We start from the raw sequence: 18,498 nt of genomic DNA, 5'->3' as shown, positions 1-18,498 counted from the left end.
CTTTACAGAGAGTAAATGGGACAATGAAAAAGGAGGATTACCTCCAAATTATTCAGGACAACTTAAAATCATCAGCCCGGAGGTTGGGTCTGTCACACCTGGGTCAAGTCTTGTCTGGGTTTCGTCTTCTTTCATGTTGTTTTTATCATTTCCTGTTTTCTTTTGAAATGCTGACTCTCCCTTTCGTTTCAGATCACTTGCCCTTCCTCCAGTATCACTGGTCTGACGTCTTTTGTGATTGTCTGATTGTGCCCACCTGTGTCACCCTCCCTCATGTGTATAAATGTCTTGTCCTCCTTCTGTCCTGTCCTTCGTATGTTCTTGTGCATACCTCCAGCGTTCCTTTGCCACAGTCTTGTCTACAGTCATTGCCACGTTTTTGTACTTTTTGATCCACGGGAGATTCTTGGTTTGTAGACTTTTGTCAGGTAAGATTAGCTTCCTAGCATCGCCTCCGTTGAAGCGTTTTTTGTTGTATTTGGTATACCGTATTTCCTTGTATTTCCGCCGGGGCGCTAATTAATTTAAAACCTCTTCTCACTCCTGCGCTTACCAAAAGCATGCGGTAAAAGTAAGCATGCACTAATTATTTTAAAACCTCTTCCCACTCCAGCACTTACCAAAAGTATGCAGTAACAATTTGAGTGTGATGTAAGCTTGGACCTTAAATCCTACTGAATAGCTCTTAATCGTATTCCCTTTATGCGATTTCAAATTACCGGTATTGAAATCAGCCTCCTCCATTTTGAAAATGATGACAGGGGAAGTGTCACTCGTGACGTCACGAGTTTGACCAGGCGGTAATTCTAAGCATGCGCTAATTATTTTGCGAAGCGAGTTTGACCCGGCAGTAATTCAAGCCAGGCGCATACGATATGCCCTGCGGCAATTCAATGATATACGGTATTCTGTTCTTAGCACTTTTTTCCCTCCGAAGCCGGAGCGTTTTGAGTTATTGATATTTTTGTTAGTTTAGAGGTCAGGTTAGTTCTGTTTGTAATAGCCTGTTTTGTTTCTCCCATTTTGGACCCTTTCCTTTGTCCTAATAAATATATGTTTCCGAAAACCTGCATATGTGTCCAGAGTCCTACTTGGGTCGTGACAGGGTCTTGGGCAAAGTTGAGTGTTCCAACAGGACAATGACCCCAAACATACACCAAAAGGCGTAAAGGAAGGGCTAAATCAAGCTAGAATGAAGGTTTGAGAATGGCCTTCCCAAAGTCCTGACTTAAACGTGTGGACAATGCTGAAGAAACAAGTCCATGTCAGAAAACCAACTAATTTAGCTGAATTGCACCAATTTTGTCAAGAGGAGTGGTCAAAAATTCAACTAGAAGAAACTTGCCAAGGGACATGTAACTAAATATTAAGATTGCTGTATGTATACTTTTGACCCAGCAGATTTGGTCACATTTTCAGTAGACCCATAATAAATTCATAAAAGAACCAAACTTCATGAATGTTTTTTGTGACCAACAAGTATGTGCTCCAATCACTCTATCACCCAAAAATTAGAGGTGTACAAAGTATTGGAAACCCGAGACAGCCATGACATTATGTTCTTTACAAGTGTAGGTAAACTTTTGACCTGGACTGTAAATGCTGTTTAAAACGTTTATGTGGTTAAAATGAAAGTTTGGACAGAATGTACATCATGTGTTTACCGTATTTAACAAACTTTAAACTGCTACTTTTTTTCTCCCAAGCTTTGAATCTTGCGGCTTATACGAAGGTGCAGCTAATCAATGGATTGTTTCTTCGCTAACGGCTAAATTATGGAATGGATTAAGCAAAGAACTCAAAGAAAGTGCTAAAATGTACTAAAGGTGTTTACAAAGTACAAGGAAGAAGAACCGGGCTTCACGGTGGCAGAGGGGTTAGTGCGTCTGCCTCACAATACGAAGTTCCTGCAGTCCTGGGTTCAAATCCAGGCTCGGGATCTTTCTGTGTGGAGTTTGCATGTTCTCCCCGTGACTGCGTGGGTTCCCTCCGGGTACTCCGGCTTCCTCCCACTTCCAAAGACATGCACCTGGGGATAAGTTGATTGGCAACACTAAATTGGCCCTAGTGTGTGAATGTGAGTGTGAATGTTGTCTGTCTATCTGTGTTGGCCCTGCGATGAGGTGGCGACTTGTCCAGGGTGTACCCTGCCTTTCGCCCGATTGTAGCTGAGATAGGCGCCAGCGCCCCCCGTGACCCCGAAAGGAAATAAGCGGTAGAAAATGGATGGATGGAAGGAAGAAGAATCTTGATAAATATCTTCAACTTCATTAAAAAATTAGAACATTTTATGACTTTTTACTGCCATGTTACAGACAGCACTTGAAAAAATTAAGGTGTTAAAATTAACATTTCCAAAATATATCTACGGCTAATATAAAAATATATATATTTAAAAATTTTAAGGAGTGCGGCTTATGTACTAATGCAATTTATAGTCCAGAAAATATGGTATTTATCAAACTCACACTCTAAAAACTGCTGGGTTGAAAACTACCCAATCCGGGTAACTATTGGACCAAACTTAACTTGAACCAGCAAGATGGGTTTCTTATTTAACCAAGCTAGAAGCCAAATGCTGGGTCATTTTAACCGCAACATTGTCTAAATTCTACCAAATGAATGTTGGTACAATTTTTACAATGAAATAAGTTTGAATAAAAATTCAATTAAAACAAGTTCCACAGAGTACAGTTAAATGAATGAAGGCCTAGTACAAAATATATTCAGGTACAAAATATATTCAGACTAACATATATGGTGACTGGGAAAACTAAATGAGCCCTTGTGTGTGAATGTGAGTGTGAATGTTGTCTTTCTATCTGTGTTGGCCCTGCGATGAGGTGGCGACTTGTCCAGGGAGTACGCCGCCTTCCGCCCTAATGCAGCTGAGATAGGCTCCAGCATCCCCCGCGACCCAAAAAGGGACAAGCGGTAGAAAACGATTGGATGGATATATCCTATAAACGACACACTTTTATTAAATAGTTGACAATTCTACAAAAATGTAATTTTTTAAGTGCAACACTTCCTCGGCGAGAGGGTGGTGCTGTCACACCCAATGGGAATGGCCTAAATTGAATTTTGAACTGAAAAGTACCTTCCATCCATCCATCCATCCATTTTCTACCGCGTTTTCCCTTATTTGGGTCGCTGGTGCCTATCTCAGCTACAATCGGGCAGAATGCGGGGCACACCCTGGCCAAGTCACCACCACATCGCAGAACTGAAAAGTGGTGTATGTCATATGCAGCCACCATTTTTTCTTATACTTCTATTGAAGTTTCTAAACTGCCCGCCATCTTTCTTTGTAGACCATATTCACCACACTGCACTCGGTCTGTTAAGATTGTTTTTGAACAGTCATAAGACAATGTTAAAAGTGGTTTTGTGCTGCCTTTGTGAAGGATATCATTTCATGTACAGCCTCCAGCATCCCTTGCAACCCAGAGAAGGACAAGGAGTAGATAATTGATGGATGGATGGAACATTCAGCACAGTTTCCACTGATAAAGATGATGAACTGGTTAAAATGTATCACCATAATTAAGTGTGGGACTCACCCAACGAATTAGCTATTCCACACACCAGCCCCACTCATGGTTTTGGTTCTTCTTAAAGGGGAACATTATCACAATTTCAGAAGGGTTAAAACCAATAAAAATCAGTTCCCAGTGGCTTATTTTATTTTTCGAAGTTTTTTTCAAAATTTTACCCGTCCCAGAATATCCCTAAAAAAAGATTTAAAGTGCCTGATTTTCACTATCGGCGAAGCCACTGTCCATTTCCCTGTGATATCACATAGCGATGCCAATACAAACAGATGGTAGATAGCACATCAAAATATAGCGACATTAGCTATGATTCAGACTCGGATTTCAGCGGCTTAAGCGATTTAACAGATTACGCATGTATTGAAACGGATGGTTGGAGTATGGAGGCAGATAGCGAAAACGAAATTGAAGAAGAAACTGAAGCTATTGAGCGAATAGCTATTGACGCTATTCGGCCATGTTTGCTTTAGCATCGCCGGTAAAATGTGCAGACTAACGATCGGAAGTTTCGCATCTTGTGACACTGGATCAACTTAAATCAGTCGATTGGTAAGTGTTTGTTTGGCATTAAATGCGGGTGGGTGGAAGGAAACGCTGGATCCAAAGACAGCTACAAATGTACATACAGCTAGCCTAAATAGCATGTTAGCATCGATTAGCTGGCAGTCATGCCGCAACCAAATATGTCTGATTAGCACATATGTCAATAACATCAACAAAACTCACCTTTGTGATTTCGTTGACTTTATCGTTAGGAATGCATCTGCTTTGAATGTCGCAGGATATCCAGACATTCTTGACATTTCTGTGCCATCTCTGTCGTAGCATCGCCGCTAAAAACCAAATGAGGGACTTTCGCATCTCTTGACACTGGAGCAACTTAAATCCGTCGATTGGTTTGTGATTGTTTGGCATTAAATGTGGATGGAGGGATAGGCTGGATGCAAATATAGCTACAAATGAGGCATAACGATGCAATATGTATGTACAGCTAGCCTAAATAGCATGTTAGCATCGATTAGCATGCCGTGCTAATCGATGCACATTCTACGTAAGTCAACTTGAATCCGTCCCTGATCGTGTTGTTACACCCTCCGACAACACACCGACAAGGCATGATGTCTCCAAGGTACCGGAAACAGTCGAAAAAACGGAAAATAACAGAGCTGATTTGACTTGCTGCGTGTAATGTGGTGGAGAAAATGGCATTGACTACATAGGTGACGTCACGTTCTGACGTCATCGCTCCGAGAGCGATAAATAGAAAGGCGTTTAATTCGCCAGAATTCAACCATTCGGAAATCGGTTAAAAAAATATATGGTCTTACCATGAATTGATTAACGTGGACCCCGACTTAAACAAGTTGAAAAACTTATTCGGGTGTGACCATTTAGTGGTCAATTGTACGGAATATGTACTGTACTGTGCAATCTACTAATAAAAGTATCAATCAATCAATCAATCAAGTCTTTTTTCTGCAACATCAAGGTATATATTGACACTTACATAGGCCTGGTAATAATGTTCCCCTTTAAAGGTGTATTTAAAACCTGCTCTCCTTAAAACCAGTTTGACTGCAATTAAATGTTCCAGAAAAAGCATGTCATGTATTTGGAGCAACGACATAACATTACATTGATCCTTATTTATAAAAACAAAGTGTAGCTGCAATGCACTCTGGGAAAAAGACTCGCCCAAAGGAGGTCAAGTTAGTATTGCAATGGTGGCTGGATATGATGTACACCTACAATTACTTTAATCGCCCAGCACACCCACTTTGTGTGACGTCACCGTCCACTGTCGGAGGCTGACCGCTTGACATTGAGGTAGAGGGAAGCCAATTATACTTCCTTGCCGGGTGGTTACTTGAATTTTGGGGGTAGGCAACTGGTACCCAGCTCCTTAGAAATAACCCATAAATCTGACCCAACAGGCTCAACCCAGCATTTGGGTAGAAAAAAAAATAACAGCATTTTTTTCGAGTGCACTGGCAAAAGCAGGAATTGATAGTTGCCTTTTGTTGGTCTGGTTGAAAACAACCAGAGGTATGCTGATATGTTCACCAGATCTAGTTTAACACAGTTAAACTTTGTGCTTTTAAGTAAAATAATAGCTCATCAGATCAATGTTGCTATATTGTTGTAAATGTGAACATTGAAATCATAACACATATATACTGTCCACAGGGTTTACAAATAACTGCGTTGTTTTGCAGAATCAAAGCCAGGAAGTGATCTGTGCAAAGTAGGAACCATCGCCTCGTTTGGGAACGTGGTGTACAGTGAGCTCCTCAACCAACCCTTCTGGCATTTTGGGATTCCCTTCATTACCAGACTGGTTAGTCCCCAATTTTATTCCCGTCTTGTTTTTTTTTTTTTTTTTCGCAAAACTGCTATGTCCACCATTAACGCTTGCTCGGGTTGGTCATCGGAATTTTTGGTGAAGAACGAGAGTTGCTGACCAGGCCTTGAAAATTGGAATGCCCCCGTATTTTGAAACAGAACTGCATGTCCCTTATTCAGCTGAAAAGGGGACAAACGTTGTCCCGTATTACAGTATGAATGAAAAATTATCAATGGATTCCATTGACAACTGTTTGTTCCAGGCTAAGCCAACCGTTGCCAGCATGTCTCATCGCTCATCTATCAAACTCATTGCCTTTTGACTTTTCTGGCATATTTATTTATTATTCGGCTAGCTTCTGGTTCTTCTAAATCCCAACAAGCTTTTACTGCACTCACATTTTGTCTTTTTATAAAAAAGAAAATCAAATGGCATTAGCTCTGTTGAACGGGGAAGCTACTGGTGGCTATTTATCGGGTTTGCCAGTCTTACCAACCAGTTGTCCCTTGTTTATTTTTCCGCTAGTTGGCAACCTTATTTGGAAACCTTCCTACAAGGCACACATTAAAAGTGAGGCACACTTCACACGTCTAATCTGTAAACAAATACAGTGCATCCCAACTGTTGGCTAATGGGACTTGTGGCTAATGAAAGTACCAAAGAGAATAATTTACATCATTAGTCTGCCATTTGGGAATACTTGACTTTCCTGCTAAAATACGTAAACGGACAAAGACAAGTGGATAAGACTGTAGAGATGGGGAATAGAGTTAAAATGGAACTTTGACTGAAAATAATAACAGAAAATTGAAAATAATAATAGAAAATCAGTCGGGGAGAGCAAACGTCCACGAGACCCTATCGCCCAATAGTAAATAATCTTTTGTCAGGTTCAAACACTGATAACATCTATTGAACAGACAAGAAGCAAGTAATTACACAGAGACAAAGTTCAATTTAGCTCATTGAGGAGAAACATCTGGGCTGTACTCTTTGTACAGTCTTCCACCACGCTCTGACAAAAGGTTGCGCGCCTCTTTTATTTGGACTTGCCCTGATTACATGGCAACAGCTGTTTCTAAAGGAAGGAGGGTCGTAAACAGACGTCGCCTTTGGTTACAAAACAGTTCAAAGAAAACGTGTCTTTAAGGGAGGTAGGTCCTGCTTCCTCTCCTCTTTGTAGATCTTGGGTCAAGACAAAATCTTCCTGTGGATTACAATAGATCAAAGAAACCGACACCTTCATGTCGCTTCCCATCCTACACAGTGGAGTTTTACAAGCCTTTAGATTGATAAGATCGAAGACAACTTGTGTCCTCTCGCCGGGAAGTTTTGTGATTACTTAGATACAATTATTCTGACATCTTTAAAAAAAATCCTGAGTCTGGACGGTAATTTGATTTGTAATCACTTGTTCCTTATCCAATTTCCTGAAAGTTTAATCAAAATATAATCCAAAAAGTACAACTACAATCTAATGTATCCACTAGAGATAACTTGTTGAGTTTTCTATAGTGGAATGCAATAAAGAAGTCAGCCACTCACTTTGGGTGGAGGCGAGGCTGCTAGCATTCACATACAGAAAAGTTGAAGCTCTTAAAGTAAAGGAAAGGTTATGTTGTATAAATGATCTGGATAACCCCCAAAATCTAATACATGTTTTCTTTATTTTGGACATTTCCTTTTAGTTTAGTTTAGTTTAGTTGATTAAGAATCCCCATTAGTCTTGAAAATCCACCCACAACTTTTTCAGTTATGGTGTTACAGACATACAGAACAAACTTTGGCCATTACATCACTCCTGACAGGTAATTCTCATTCACATTGTTGCACTTTCTATTCAAGATATCGTTGACATAAAAGGTGTCCGAAGTGCAGCCATTTTTGGCATTTTCATCTCATTTTTATTAGCCTTCACATACTATTGATGTAATGAATTCATTATTAATGAGATACATTGTACGTTGGGCCATGAAAATTATTGCACAATAATCCATCATAATTATTAATCTGTATAAAAATGTACGAAATGAACTAAAGCACAGAATGACTCAAAACCCCTGAATCATTTTTTGCAAGATATTTCAGGCAGAAGTGTTACCGTGTCACAGTTGATCCTGTAGTAACAGGCGGCAAAACCAAACAACGCATTATGGAAGATAAAATAATAAACAGCACATTGGCTTCTAGATGCGCAAAAAAATCAGGGGAAGGGAGTCTTCTTTTCACATAGCAAATACAAAACCCAAAACCAGTGAAGTTGGAACGTTGTGTAAATAATAAATGAAAACAGAATGAAATGATTTTCAAATTCTTTTCAACTTATATTCAATTGAATACACTGTAAAGACAAAATAGTTAATGTTCCAACTGAGGAACAATATTTTTTTTGCAAATGATCATTCAATTAGATTTTAATGGCAGCAACACATTGCAAAAAAGTTGGCACAGGGACATTTTTACCACTGTGTTACATGGCTTTTCCTTTTAACAACACTCGGTAAACGTTTTGGAAAGGAGGAGACCAATTTTTGAAGCTTTTTAGATGGAATTATTTCCCATTCTTTCTTAATTCACAGCTCAAGTTGTTCAACAGTCCGCGGTCTTATTTGTTGTATTTTACGTTTCATATTGTGCCACACATTTTCAATAGGAGACAGGTCTGGACTACAGGCAGGCCAGTCCAGTATCCGCACTCTTTTACTAAGAAGCCACGCTGTTGTAACACGTGCAGAAGATGGCTTGTCATTGTCTTGCGGAAATAAGCAGGGGCGTCCATGAAAAAGACGTTGCTTTGATGGCATCATATGTTGCTCCAAAACCTGTATGTACCTTTCAGCATTATTGGTCCCTTCACAGATGCTGTTTTTTTAACTTTGCGCCTAGAACAATCCGGATGGTTATTTTCCTCTTTGGTCCGTTGGACACGATGTCCACAGTTTCCAAAAACGATTTGAAATGTGGAATCTTCAGACCACAGAACACTTTTCCACTTTGCATCAATCCATTCTAGATGAGCTCGGGCCCAGCGAAGCCGGCGGCGTTTCTGGGTGTTGTTGATAAATGTCTTTCGCTTAGCATAGTAGAGTTTTAATTTGCACTTACAGATGTAGCGACGATCTGTAGTTACTGACAGTGATTTTCTGAAGTGTTCCTGAGCTCATGTGGTGATATCCTTTAGACACTGATGTCGCTTTTTGATGCAGTACCATCCGAGGGATCGAAGGCCACGGGCATTCGATATTTGGATTTCGGCTTTGCCGCTTACGTGCGGTAATTTCTCTAGATTCTCTGAATCTTTTGATGATATTGCGGACCCTAGATGGTGAAATCCCTAAATTCCTCTCAATTGCTCGTTGAACTTAAACAGTTCGACGATTTGCTCATGCATTTGTTCACCAACTGGTGACCCTCGCCCCATCCTTGTTTGTGAATGACTGAGCATTTCATGGAAACTGCGTTAACACCCATTAATGGCACCCACCTGTTCCCAATTAGCCGATTTCACCTTTGGGGTGTTCCAAATAAGTGTTTGATGAACATTCCTTAACTTTCTCAGTCTTTTTTGCCACGTGTGACAGCTTTTTTGAAACATGTTGCAGGCATCAAATTCCAAATGAGCTAATATTTGCAAAAAATAACAAAGTTTACCAGTTTGAACATTAACTGTTTTGCCTTTGCAGTTTATTCAATTGAATAAAGGTCGAACAGGATTTGCACATCTTTGTATTCTGTTTTTATTTAGGATTTATACAACGTGCCAACTTCACTGGTTTTGGGTTTTGTACTTGCCCATCGATACAGAAGCTGCGTTTCCAGTGCAGTTTATCGCAAAGTAAAAGCGATACTTCTAAAAATTTGACAAAGTACATTTCCGACTTGTAGGTGTTTCCATTAAAGGGTGTTTTGCGTCATGAGCCATGATTCTTGTCAAATGTCATCCCGCGAGACTCCACTTTGAGGAAGATGTTGCAGCCACCGCTGTTGTCCTAATGTCAGTAAATGACAAAGGCAAAGGGTAATCGCTCAAAAGCAACGTCCTTACGGCCCCCTTGACATTGTTCGGGCACGCGGGGCTCTCCGAGCCTGCGGGTAGGCCTCTATCGCTGCGAAGGGATCTGCAAAACGACCCGGTCGCATTTGTTCCGCCAGGCAGACTGACCGAAAGCAAAACAAGACGACCAGTCTGCCCGAGTTGTCCTGCGTTGGCGTCCCGTTGGTTCGGTGTTCACATGTGACCAGCTGTAAATGCAAAAAGTGTTTCCATAATGCTTTTGTGAAACACTTGAATATGGAAACGTCTCAAAAACCACCTCGAGAACGCAAAATGTTTTAGCAATATTTGAGAGGGTTTTCGAAATATGGGTGTTTCCATTACCAGTTTCTTATTGCGATATTTAATTTTTGCACATTTCTAAGGGTAATGAAAACACACAGATAGCATTTGATTTACCGCATTTTGCACGTCAGTGTTTTTGTGCGCATGCCACACTTAGATGAAAACAACACTTTATCCTACCTTCTCTTTTGTTTCGTTAAACCTAGTACCGTATTTTTCAGAGTATAAGTCGCTCCGGAGTATAAGCCGCAACTGCCAAAAATACCTAATAAAGAAGGAAAAAACATATAAAAGTCGCACTGGAGTATAAGTTGCATTTTTGGGGGAAATTTATTTGATAAAAGCTAACAGCAAGAATAGAAATTTGAAAGCCAATTTAAAATAAATAAAGAATAGTGAACAACAGGCTAAATAAGTGTACGTTCTATGAGGCATAAATAACCAACTGAGAAGGTGCCTGGTATGTTAACGTAACATATTATGGTAAGAGTCATTCAAATAACTATAACATATAGAACATGCTATACATTTACCAAACAACCTGTCACTCCTAATTGCTAAATCCCATGAAATCTTATATGTCTAGTCTCTTACGTGAACGAGCTGAATAATATTATTTGATATTTTATGGTAATGTGTTAATAATTTTACACATAAGTCGCTCCCGAGTATAAGTCGCATCCCCGGCCAAACAATGAAAAAAAACTGTGACTTAGAGTTCGAAAAATACGGTAGTAAAGTCGGAATGGCACCTTATTTTCGTCTGAGTTTAGTGGTTAAAACAAATTTTACTTACTGGTCCATGTTGGCGAAGCAGTCCTGTGTAAAACATTGTGGTCAAATATCGTTACCATTACCATTACCAGTTTCTTATTGCGATATTTAGTTTTTGCGCAATTCTCAGGGTAATTAAAACACACAGGTAGAGACGCAATAAAAATAAAGCTGCATACACCAGCATTTGATTCACCGCATTTTGCACATCAGTGTTTTTGTGCGCATGCCACACTTAGATGAAAACAACACTTTATCCTACCTTCTCTTTTGTTTCGTTAAACCAAGTACCATATTTTTCAGAGTATAAGTCGCTCCGGAGTATAAGCCGCAACTGCCAAAAAGACCTAATAAATAAGAATAGTGAACAACAGGCTGAATAAGTGTACATTATATGACGCATAAATAACCAACTGAGAAGGTGCCTGGTATGTTAACGTAACATATCATGGTAAGAGTCATTCAAATAACTATAACATATAGAACATGCTATACCTTTACCAAACAATCTGTCACTCTAATTGCTAAATTCCATGAAATCTTATATGTCTAATCTCTTACGTGATTGACCTAAATAATAATATTTGATATTTTATGGTAATGTGTTAATTTCACACAAGTCGATCCTGAGTATAAGTCGCATCCCCTGCCAAACTATGAAAAATACTGTGACTTAGAGTCCTAAAAATACGGTAGTAAAGTCGGAATGGCACCTTATTTGCGTCTGAGTTTAGTGGTTAAAACAACTTTTACCTACTGGTCCATGTTGGCGAAGCAGTCCTGTGTAAAACGTTGTGGTCAAATAACGTTACCATTACCAGTTTCTTATTACGATATTTAGTTTTTGCGCATTTCTCGGCGTAATGAAAACACACAGGTAAAGACGCAATAAAATAAAGCTGCATACACCAGCATTTGATTTACCGCATTTTGCACGTCAGTGTTTTTGTGCGCATGCCACACTTAGATGAAAACAACACTTTATCCTACCTTCTCTTTTGTTTCGTAGAACCAAGTACCGTATTTTTCGTGGTATAAGTTGCTCCGGAATATAAGTCGCACCTGCCGAAAATGCCTAATAAAGAAGGGAAAAAAAATGTAAAAGTCGCACTGGAGTATAAGTCACATTTTTGGGGGAAATGTATTTGATTAAACCTAACAGCAAGAATAGACATTTGAAAGGCAATTTAAAATAAATAAAGAATAGTGAACAACAGGCTGAATAAGTGTACCTTATATGAGGCATACATCACCAACTGAGAAGGTGCCTGGTATGTTAACGTAACATATTATGGTAAGAGTCATTCAAATAACTATAACATATAGAACATGCTATACCTTTACCAAACAATCTGTCACTCCTAATCGATAAATCCCATGAAATCTTATACGTCTAGTCTCTTACGTCAATGAGCTAAATACTATTATTTGATATTTTATGGTAATGTGTTAATAATTTCACACATAAGTCGCTCCTGTGTATAAGTCGCATCCCCGGCCAAACTATGAAAAAAACTGTGACTTAGAGTCTGAAAAATACGGTAATAAAGTCGGAGTGGCATCTTATTTTTGTCTGAGTTTAGTGGTTAAAACAACTTTTACCGACTGGTCCATGATGGCGAAGCAGTCCTGTGTAAAACGTTGTGGTCAAATAAACACAAAGGTTTTTATTTTCGAGACATCCAAGCTTGACACGAGAAGGAATAATACTGGAGTGTGCAGGCAACATTATTTGCTCAGCGGAGGCGAAGGAGGCTGGTCGACAGCAAGTACGAGGATTCCAACATTAGTACGTCCGTCAATTTGTGACATCACTAATAGCCCACTGTTAAAAACGGACTGCGAAACACAGCCTCCAGAGGCATCCAAAACTACGTGCAGCTCACACCCAAATCATGACCCTTATGATTTGATGCATTGTATAACACGAGTATCCAAAAGAGTCTATGGATGTTCTGATTCATTCAGCTAATTGTATTCTCAGAGCATTTAATCAATTGCAAATGGACTGTTCACTTTGTCTATAAAGACGTTTCGCCTCTCTTCCAAACATTTTTGAGTAAAAAGGGAGCAAAATCACCATAGGTACACCTTAATGTGGATAACTGTTTGTATTGAAAAAAAAGACTTTTGTAATCAAGAGCAGTTTTGCTCATACAAATGACCCACCATTGTTGAAAAGAATCATATTTAATGGTCCATCCATCCGTTGTCTACCGTTTATTCCCTTCGGGGTTGCGGGGGGCGCTGGAGCCTATCTCAGCTACAATGGGGCGGAAGGCGGCGTACACCCTAAACAAGTCGCCACCTCATCACAGGGCCAACACAGATAGACAGACAACATTCACACTCAAATTCACACACTATGGTCAATAATGGTGATTAATTTAAACTTAACACACAAAAACCTTGTGAACAATCACATTACAAATATAATTGTTTGACATCATTAGATATAACACCAGTTAATTGATCTACATTGGATTTGTTTTAGCATTATTGTCCTTACAATATTTCGATCTTTGCATGCATGTAAGACAGTGGTCCCCAACCACTGATTGGTACCGGGCCGCAGAAGAATTTTTTATTCATTTTTATTTAAAAAATAAAAATTAAAAAAATATATACATATATATTTTTTTAATTTATTATATCAACATAAAAAACATAATATACACTTACAATTAGTGCACCAACCACAAAAACCTCCCTTTTTCATGACAAAAACGTCCCTTTTTCATGACAAAGAATGAAAAAAATAAAAATAAAAGACCCCCCCCCCCCCCCCCCCCGGGCAGCAGGACAAACTATTAAGCGTTGACCGGTCCGCGGATACAAAAAGGTCGGGGACCACTGATGTAAGGTATCGAAATGGACCTTTGCATCTTTACATTTTTCTGCATGTTTGATATTTTTATTGACAAATGTTGCTCATTTAAGAATTACCTGCATATTTCATTAACCCGTATCAAATGCTGTACAAAAAAATGTACAAGCAAAGCTAAAAATGCCAGAACTGCATATGTATTGAGATTATCTCATCAAAAATGCGTCCTGTGCCTTCATGACTCTGCTCATGACTGCCCTTCGATCTTAGAATGACAGATTGTGTTATATCAACACATACTAATACAACATTAGCGGTATTTCAATTTACTTTGAATTAGGCTATAATCTCGTACATGTCACTCGGTGATTGCAAGGCGCTGTCTGTTCTGCGAACTGCTGATAAATGTTTGATTGAAATGGATGTGTCTTCCCATACTGGGAGGCAAAAGCGGATATTTGCTGGCGTTTTGTGGCATACATGTTTTAAGATACAACTTCTTATTGTCTCTGATAGACATCTGGTTTGTGGCAGACATACTGTATGCCTATGTGGTTTTATTTAAATTGTTGCTTGAAAACAAGGGCTTCGAAATATTGCCCTGAGAATGATGTCGAGCACCAGGGATGGGAAATCGAAACAATTTCTGAAAATGCAGATATGCCTATTTTCTACAAAATGATGGTTAGTGTTCATATTTGATGGTTGCAGAGTTGCACAATGCACGGTTCTTTTGCCTTAAGTAGTTTTACATACTTTTGAGGTCAGATCATGTATATTATTTTTTATTAGAAAAAAATCAACATCCATCCATCTGGTACTGCTTGTCCCTTTTGGTGTTGCGGGGGGAGCTGGAGCCTATCCCAGCTGCATTCGGGCGGAAGGCGCAGTACACCCTGGACAAGTCGCCATCTCATCGCAGGGCAAACACAGACAGACAACATTCACACTCACATTCACACACTAGGACCATTTTTTTTTTTGTGTTGCCAATCAACCTATCCCCAGGTGCATGTTTTTGGCGGTGGGAGGTCATGTTACTGAATTCTTGTGTAATTTTCACAGAATTCATATATTTTTTTATATAATAATATATAATTTTGTTTATTTCTATAATGAAATATCAGTTTGATTATTAGATGGAGTATAGATTTTTTTTTTTTTTTTAATCTTTGGTGGGGTGTACCCCCTGAGCCTTGGGCTGTAGCACCCTATCAAGGGTGTGAGCTTCTTAAGACCCTAGTGTTGTGTTGTTTTCTAGACTAAACTATCCTCTTTTGTCAAAATGAGAATGTACTGAATCTGTGAACATTATTAGAAATGGAACCCGATCATATTTATTTAGCACTGTGAAAAATCTAAAACTAACCATCGTCAATAAGTGAAACATTCTTTCAATTGATCATATTTTATTTATTACTGCTATTTCATCACCTTGAAAAACATTCCTGATGTCGTCTTTTCAGCAATGCTGTTGATGTTGAGCTTGATCTACAAAGCAGGATGAGCAAATTATCTTCTTCTCACATTTATTTTGCTGATATTCCATGCGTTTTACAGCAAATCAAAGCACACGGCCCACAATCCGCGTGCATCTTTTATGGTAATTTTTCTTCAAGACTGCTGTTATTGTTGAAGACGATAATCATCATCACCATTATGGGCTGTTGGCTATTTGCTGCTTGGCTGTTTACGCCATGAACAACACAGGGGGGCATCATGCAGAATAATGACTGTATTACGTATTCAACTGATAAAGGGCAAAGATGATCGTCTTCAGAGTTGTTGCCGCAATATTCATACCAGCTGTTGGTTGTATAGTGTAGTGTATTTATTGCAGCAGCAGTGGCTTTATGTAAGTACTGTCAGAAACTTGCAGGGCGGTAATTAGCATGACCCCAGGATGCAGAGACAGCAAGCAAAGTACAGGTAATAAGGAGGCTTAGCTAAAAAAAACTAAAACTAAAAGGCATACCATGAGACATTAGTCGCAATGAGTGTGACAGTGACGTATAAATCCTCCTTATTAGAGATCAAAGGGAAATGTGGAGAACAGCACTCAGGAACTGCTCCAAGACATACCTGAAACAGGAAATGTAACAAAAATAAGAGCCAGGAAGAAACACTTAACATGGAAAATTTCACACTTATGTATTGGTATGTTTGTCGAGTATAAACACTGACCTGTGCTCAAATTGGGCACATTTACCTCGCTTTGAATAGGCACAATTATACAGTGTAACGTAATCAAATCATACAATGAGCGTAAAGATAATAAACACTTTTTGGTAGTGTAAATCTTTGGGCACCCCACGATTCGATTCGCTTCTTGGAGGTAACACTTTGATTCAGAATTGATTCTTGGTTCAAAACGATTCTCGACTCATAAGTAATACTTTTTTTAATAACATTGGGTGCCGGTTCAATGAATAACTCCATTCCTCCATACCTAAAACCAACAGCTTTACATTGTTGTACAACTTACTTATCTGCACAGCAAATATGGGCATCTACATCAACAATATGATTTGCCCGACTGCAGAGGACAGATTAAAAAAAATAGATGCAAATTATTATTATTATTATTTTTTTTTTAATCGATTAAGAATCGCATATCATTGTAAAATCGACCTTTTGGGACAACCCTAATGTTTGTCATTTTAGGAATTAAAGAGAAAGACTCAAAATAATCCAAAAGTCAAATCCACCACCATGCTTGCTCACCTGCGACTACAAGATATGTCGCTAATTTCAGCAATTTGACTTTTTTTTTTTACAGTATTTTCAGTCAATGAAAGTACATTTTTGCTCGAAGTGCATTTCCAATTTTTAATGAATGCTCCCACATTGATTTTGTCTTATCCACTTGTATTTATGCGTTTACACGTTTCGCCGGGGAAGTGTTTGCAAACAGGAGACTTTAACGACGGGAGGGCGTTTTCAAGATGTGGCTTCTCCTTAGCATATGCCTCATGCTAGCCAGGGAAAGTAATAATAATAATAATAATAATATTGTGCTACGTTGATTAAAAGGGATATTTTGAGAGAGGTTTCATGAAATCAGCATGCATAAGAGAATATATTTGTTTAGAAGTGATTGCTCGCTATTTGTTTTTCTTTGTCCACAAAGAGAGCATACAAAAAATGTAAGTCGTTGTGACTTGTGCAGCCCTTTGAGACACTTGTGATCTACGGCTATATAAATAAACACTGATTGATTGATTGATTTTTTACGACACTCCGAATGAAACTACGATATTGAGGTATGACTTCTTGCCTCTTCAAATAAGTGAAGTCCATCCATCCATTACCTACCGCTTATTCCCTTTTGGGGTCGCGGAGGGCGCTGGCACCTATCTCAGCTAGAATCGAGCGGAAGGCAGGGTACACCCTGGACAAGTCGCCATCTTATCGCAGGGCCAACACAGATAGACAACATTCACACTCACATTCATACACTAGGGCCAATTTAGTGGGAGGTGGGAGGAAGCCCACGCATTCACGGGGAGAACATGCAAACTCCACACAGAAAGATCCCGGGCCTGGATTTGAACCCAGGACTGCAGGAACTTCGTATTGTGAGGCAGACGCACTAACCCCTCTCCCACCGTGAAGCCCAACAGGACACTTCACCGGAAATTTAAAATTGCAATTTAGTAAACTAAAAAGGCCGTATTGGCATGTGTTGCAATGTTAATATTTCATCGATATATAATCTATCAGACTGCATGGTCGGTAGTAGTGGGTTTCAGTAGGCCTTTAAATCAATCCGCCAATCAGCTCTGTTTTGAAAGATTCCTTTGCCCTGTACATTGGAGAGAAAAAACAGCCTGGATTTGAACCCAGGACTGCAGGATCTTCGTATTGTGAGGCAGACGCACTAACCCCTCTCCCACCGTGAAGCCCCAAATAAGTGAAGTGAACTAGTGAATTATATTTTATATAGTGCGTTTCTCTCTTTACTCAAAGTGCTTTACATAGTGAAACCCAACATCTAAGTTACATTTAAACCAGTGCGGGTGGCACTGGGAGCAGGTGGGTTAAGTGTTTTGCCCAAGGACACAACGGCTATGACTAGGATGGCGGAAGCGGGAATCGAACCTGCAACTCTCAAGTCGCTGGCACGGCCACTCTACCAACCGAGCTATGCCGCCCCAACGTACAAATACATTGTTAAGATCATTTTGAGTGCAGGGGTAGTTTTCGAGCAACATTTAAGAGCCATTTAAAGTACAGCTGTGTCTCTAACTCTCCCCTAGTGGTTAAATATCGCCACAGTATAGTAACGTGCCACAAACACTTGTAATAACAGTACTGAGCCTAAAATAAATTAGAGCATACATTATAGTAAACAGTAACGATGATAGTAACAAAATGATTTGTTGTTTCTATTGCTATTTTTATCACTGCTGGGGTTAATCAAGCTAACATTGTTGTTTGACTCAGTTATTTCCTAAAATTTGTGTGCCAAGTTTGGAAAGAGGCTTCATTCGGCCTGTTTTAGCACTCGGAATGCATTTGTTAATGTGCTGCCAGAGTCCCAAATAAGAAATCACTAACAATCAGAAGAGCGGGTCAGCAGTGGAGAATGACCTGTAGTAATTTAGCAAAATGGCAAAATTAGGATGAGTAGTCAAGTGTGCATGACCGGGAGCTGAAG

General features: G+C 39.4%; 1 protein-coding gene across 5 annotated transcripts in view; it reads left to right on the top strand.

The window, feature by feature from the left end:
• rbfox3a (RNA binding fox-1 homolog 3a) overlaps window positions 1-18,498 on the top strand; it is a 1,176,173-nt gene that overhangs the window by 603,010 nt on the left and 554,665 nt on the right. For all 5 annotated transcript variants that reach the window (XM_061908671.1, XM_061908673.1, XM_061908672.1 and 2 more), the window contains exon 4: window positions 5,771-5,892. In XM_061908671.1, the coding sequence (XP_061764655.1) occupies window positions 5,771-5,892 (122 nt within the window). The remainder of the gene's footprint in view (window positions 1-5,770; window positions 5,893-18,498) is intronic.

This window comes from Nerophis ophidion, linkage group LG08 (genome assembly GCF_033978795.1).
Source record: "Nerophis ophidion isolate RoL-2023_Sa linkage group LG08, RoL_Noph_v1.0, whole genome shotgun sequence".
In the NCBI taxonomy this organism is placed as follows: domain Eukaryota; kingdom Metazoa; phylum Chordata; class Actinopteri; order Syngnathiformes; family Syngnathidae; genus Nerophis; species Nerophis ophidion.
This window is presented reverse-complemented; position numbering and strand designations above follow the sequence as displayed.